A 6123-nucleotide genomic window follows, 5' to 3' on the forward strand; every position below is an offset into this window, starting at 1 on the left:
AATTTGTTATCCCTGTTAGAGGGGAAGGGACACCTATATGGGTAGGATGTATGGCTTCCAAACCACATAGTAACACCACCTCATCACATGTGAGTAAGGTATGGCTTCATTCTATGGCAAAAATTTGCCACACAAAATTGATTTATTGTTGACCATTGAAGAATTAAAATGAATTAATAAAATTTTTAGGGAAGTCGTTGGTAGGTGATGCCAGTAACTTTGTGATTTGTGGGTAATTAGCAGTAGAAATAAGGTGTCAATATATGATTGACTGGTGCATGGTAATAGCCATGAGTGCCCTTTCCCCTCTTATATCATTCCCCTTATCTAAAAGTTAATTTCACTTATAAACTAGCCTCAACCATTTATTTCGAAAATCAATAAATTATTTCTTATCCTCTAAATAAATCATACTAGGGATGAGCTCGGTACCGTACTGGTACCGATACCGAAAATCCCGATCCTGAAAATCGTAAATTTTTGGTACCGGTACCGGTGCCGAAATGTTCGGTTCGCTACCTGTACCGGTACGGTATCGGGACGGTACCGGTATTTAAGATAAAATTCGAGAAATACCAGTACCGTACCGGTCCCGAAAAGTCAAAACCTTGGTACCGATTCGGTACCAACGGTACCAAATCGATACCGGTTTGGTACCGTACCGATTTTTGCTTATCCCTAAATCATACTTTTTATAAAAATATAATATTAAAAACAAACAAATAAAAAAGCTAGTATATCTTCGACTATCCGTTTAATGGTAACATATTTTTGACTAAGTTACCAAATATTAACCGTATGTTTGAAAAACCCGATACCAAAAATGTTGTGTAAGCCATCAACTAATCCATTCAATCATTAATGGGCTGTTATTTGTTTGAAAGTGGGAAGCAACAGCACACCAATAACAAGAACAGCAAGACCAAGACCTGAATCAACTAATCAAATCTAATGACATAAACAACCCATGAAGATGAAGATGAAGATGAAGATGAAGATGAAGATGAAGATGAACACGAACACCAAATACCTTAAACTCTTCATCTTCCTCTTCCTCCTCAACTCCATCACCCTCATCCTCTACTTCACCTCCCACCCAGACCTCTTCCACCGCCGCCACCACCACCACCGTCAACCACCGTCCACCACCACCCATACCCACCTCCTCAATCTCACCAACAAACCCTGGCCGATCTTACCATCCTACCTCCCATGGCACTTAACCCCCAACACCCCTTTTCGGTCCTGCGAAGCCTATTTCGGCCACGGCTTCACACGCCGCATCGATATCCTTAAACCCACTCCAGATTCTCCCGGGAAAGAAATTATTGATCAAACCCAGCACGGGTGGTTTAGGTGTTTTTACAGTGAGACGTTGCGCAGCTCGGTTTGTGAGGGCGGGCGGGTCCGGATGCATCCGGAGAAGATTAAGATGTCGAGTGGGGGCGAGGAGTTGGAGAGTGTGATCGGTAGGTCCGAGGATGAGGAGTTGCCCGAGTTTGAGTTTGGGGCTTTTGATATTGAGGTTGGGGCGAAGGCTCGGGGGAGGAAGATGGCGAGTGAGGGGTTTTTGAATGAGTTTGTGCAGAGAAGGGCGATTGAGAGGCATACAATGAGGGATTTGATCAATTCGGTTCGGTTAGTTGGGGCTGATGAGTTTCAATGCTCTGAGGTTAGTTAGGGTTTGGTTATTAATCAAGTGTTGATTATTAATTTAGATCTTAAATATAGGGGATTATAGATTTTGATTAATTAGTTTCCTTATTTATGTGTAGTTTTGAAATAGATTGTGATTTTGAGTGTATCTAAAGTGATGAATCAAATCACATGGTTTATGAACTTTCTATATTGGGATATGAGGATTTTCATAATATGATTCGGTGTTGTAGAAGGCATTAGACGAGCGGTAGGGTAGGGACTAATGATTAAATGAGATTAATCTGATTGGAATTTATATGTAATGTTTCAAATGCATATGCGTGTGTGTGTACATACCATATTTTATATATAAATTTTTCAATTTTCACCCATTTTGACCAAATAGCGATTAATCGGCGCCTAGATGGGATTTTTACAATCATGCTTATATGATGCAATATGATTTGTTTAAATGCTGGTTAGTTAGTTATTTTCCATATATGCATGTAATTTAGGTCAATACTTGGATTCACTTGGAAAATGATTAAATCTGAACCTATGTAAGTTCGTGTCTTGAAATAACGGATAATATTTATTTGAACCTTTGTGATGATAGTGGATTGAGGAGCCAACACTTTTGATCACTCGATTCGAGTATGCAAATCTTTTTCACACTATAACCGACTGGTACAGTGCTTATGTGTCATCAAGAGTTACCGGTTTGCCAAACAGACCTCAGTTGGTTTTTGTAGACGGTCATTGCATGGTACAATTCTCAACTTCACTCATTTAGTCTATGATTGTGTTTTTAGGGTTGTAAGCAAGCCAATCAACTTAAGATCGGTTTGCTAAAAGCTCGAGTCAAGCCGAGCTTGAACGAGCTCTAGCCTATATATATGCTCTTGTTTATTGAAAGAGCCCAAGCTTGAGGTTTATTTATCGAGCTTGAGCTAGCTCACGAGCCGAATAGTATTATTTATGTAAATGAGCCAAGCCGCTCGTGAGCTAAATAAGTTGCGCTTGCTAAAAGCTCGAATTGAGCCGAGCTTAAATGAGCTCGAGCTTAAATATAAGCTTCTTTAATAAATGAGCTCAAGCCCAAGCTTCGCTTATCGAGTTAAGTCACGAGCGTAAACGTGTTTATAATTAATGTAATTTTTGTTTATATATTAAAGGTATTTATGTAGTAATTTTATATATCATGTATAAAATATTGATAAAACTAACTAAATAGTATATATTATGTTACACATAAATTTATAATTAAATATAATAATTATAAATGTATATAGATTAATTAATAAGCCATAAACAAGCCAGGCTCAAGCTTTGGTAAGTCAACAAGCCAAGCTCGAACCTAGTCGGGGTCAGGCTTGGCTGGTTTACGCCAATATTTTATACACATTTTGATGTCGTTATATGTATTTCAGACACAATTAGAAGAAACATGGAAAGCCGTATTCTCGGGTTTAAGATATGCCAAAAACTTCAGCGGGCCTGTTTGCTTCCGTCACGCTATCCTCTCACCATTGGGCTATGAAACCGCCATGTTCCGTGGTCTATCCGAAAACATCGATTGTTATGGGGCTTCGGCCCATGATCTATGGCAAAAACCCGATAACAAAAAAACCGCACGAATCTCAGAATTTGGTGAAATGATAAGATCCGCCTTTTCACTTCCGTTACACCCACAACACCACGCCTCTAAATCCGGGCCCCGTTACCACAATGTATTATTCGTCAGACGTGAAGATTATCTGGCCCACCCCCGCCATGCTGGCAAGGTGCAATCACGACTCAGCAACGAACAAGAAGTGTTTGACTCGTTAAAGAACTGGTCAACAAATCATACCGAGTGCAAAGTCAATTTGGTCAATGGGCTTTTTGGGCATATGTCTATGAAAGAGCAAGTGAGGGCTATCCAAGATGCTTCTGTTATTGTGGGGGCCCACGGGGCGGGGTTGACGCACATCGTGTCGGCAACACCCGAAACCGAAATATTAGAGATTGTTTCTAGCGAGTATCGAAGGCCGCATTTTGAACTTATTTCTAAATGGAAAGGATTAAAATATCACCCGATTTATTTAGGTGGGTCCCATGCTAGCCCCTCGGTGGTTATTGGCAAGCTAAGGGACATTTTGAAGAACATAGGATGCTGATTGTTGATTGTATTATGAGGTTAGATAATTTGTTTTATATAATTCGGGGTTGTTGAGGGATTTGGTTCGAAAGATGACACGATTGGCTGTAGATGAACAGGTCTGGTCACAGTATCGGGACATATATATACACGGAACCACACATTGACATGATTGAACATAGTTATTGTAATATTTGGGAGGTTGTAAACATGTGTAACCTTTTTGAGTTTTTATTGGCATTTTTGGTATTTTCTTATGAAGTTTTTAGTTGAGGTCGTCATTTGTTTGTGCATGATTGATTTTGTGAATTGAGAAGTTATAGTTTACTTGCAACTGTAATCAATTTCATGGTAACAGTTTTGGGTTTGAATTATGTTGTTAATTGTCGGCCATAATCTTTATGGAAAGTGATACCGGTATTAGGTTATCGAAAGCGATTAGAATTAGGGATGACAATGGTAAGGTGTGACGATCACAATCATATATATGTTTGTTATAAAATTGTGTCTCTAAATTAATTACCCGTCAAGTATTGGTATATCCAATAGTACTAGTAGGCTTAAGTATATTTCTCACTATTTTAATTTTGATGTAGTAAGTTATAAATATGAAAACTAAAAACGTGGTGATTTAGTGTGTTACTTTATTACTCAAGAACGAAGATAAAGAAAATGATAATGTTTACGGGTATGGTTCAAGTAAACGGGTATGTTTCACCTAATCGAGCCGGATATCACCTATTCTTATACATACACGATACATGCGAAAATTTTTAAAACTAATCCCATAATATTTTGGGCTGTGTGTTTGCTTGCCGGGTTCATGTTCATTTGCCGGCAACCAAAATGAGAGTAATTTGAAGTTTTAAGTGTGGAACTTAAGTGAGGATAAGTTTTATTATTTTTTTAAGTAATAAATGAATCATTGTTTAATTAACAGTATTGAAACAATAGAAAATGACAAACTATACATATAACATAATTAGTTTCTCTTGGATAATGTGTAACTAAGAATGTGTTAGTGCCGTTTATTTAATCATTATATGTTAAGTTATTAACTTTAGAGGAATTCAAACTATTCTATCTTATCTTTAAGCTTGTAAGATTCAATTCAAAATTCAAACTCTTTACGTGTTCAATTCATTCTTGCCTTCTTTGAGACATTTCTTAATCTCACAAAATCATACTTTTTTCATGTTGATCCCTGATATGGATTGGTGTTAAACTAAACTTTATCTTTAAATCTCCTGTTTTACTTTTAACATGCAATCCCCACTTTAACTTCATTGGAGTGAATAACCAATATTCTATTGAGGCCTTAGGCGTTGTGGGCCAATTTCGGTTAAGATCGTGATAGAAGTGAGGAGCATGGGTGAGGGGCGGCAGGCCCTAAGCCCACATCAATCTGTTTATTTTAATCGAGTAATCCCGGTCTTAGTATAGACTATATATAATGATCTCATTGTATATGTCATCGTTTATCACTTATATAATAGATTATCTATTGTCACCCGTAAGTCAATTTAGACCAAACGACATTAAATACCTATGTTCATTTATTGCTTTATGTGTTCAGTTCATGTGTGTTTAATCCTAAAGTATTCTTGATAATTAGTTTGAAAGAAGCTAAGGGGTTGTTTGGTAGCCTCTTAATGGTTAAGAAGGGTAGTCTTTTAACATTCATTAAGAGGACACCTCTTAACTATTAAGAGGTTATGAGCCTTTAAGAGATAGCCTCTTAATGACTGTTAAGAGGCTACCAAACAATCCCTAATAGGTCTGAATGGTTAAGAGATAACCATTAAGAGATAGCCTCTTAACCATTTAGACTTAAGGCTACCTCTTAACCATTAAGAGGTAGCCTTTTAATGACAAGGTTACCAAACAGCCCCTAAGTTGATCTAACTTATGAAACCAAGTGAAAAACGCTTAACTTGATCAACAAATCAAACTATTTCTAAATGCAAATAATATATTATCATTATCAAATCATGATTGAACTAACACAAATCTTGTAACATAATGACATTTGAAATCTTTTTTCCCTTTCTTACCTCCTCTTTAATTTTCATCATTTTTCTTGTGAGTTGACTTTAAAAGGAATACACCATTTTATGAATGAAGTGGTGTCTAGTGGTGCGTTGGTAACATGATTGTCTAATAATTAAAAAAACGAAACACTTAGTTTTAAATAATCATTTCATATATAACAAACTTCATGTAACCAATTATTTAAGTAGCACTTAAAACAAAAAATGTTGGGGGGCAAGATATTATCGACACCTAAAGAGTCGTTTATTACAATGTGGAACATGTATCTTTTCTATCATCATTCTCGTCCAACA

The 6123-nt window shown here is 37.0% G+C and overlaps 1 protein-coding gene across 1 annotated transcript; it reads left to right on the top strand.

Moving 5' to 3' along the window:
- The first annotated feature begins 1009 nt into the window (after window positions 1–1009).
- On the top strand, window positions 1010–3927 carry LOC143544646 (beta-1,2-xylosyltransferase-like). Its single transcript, XM_077036701.1, has 3 exons — window positions 1010–1672; window positions 2255–2404; window positions 3069–3927. Exons 1-3 carry the CDS (start codon window positions 1010–1012, stop codon window positions 3795–3797), a joined length of 1542 nt encoding a protein of 513 aa, XP_076892816.1. The 3' UTR covers window positions 3798–3927.
- The last annotated feature ends 2196 nt before the right edge of the window (window positions 3928–6123 follow it).

This window comes from Bidens hawaiensis, unplaced genomic scaffold (genome assembly GCF_021521415.1).
Source record: "Bidens hawaiensis isolate Kalapana, Puna unplaced genomic scaffold, B.hawaiensis_p1.1 tig00013659_1, whole genome shotgun sequence".
Taxonomy (NCBI): domain Eukaryota; kingdom Viridiplantae; phylum Streptophyta; class Magnoliopsida; order Asterales; family Asteraceae; genus Bidens; species Bidens hawaiensis.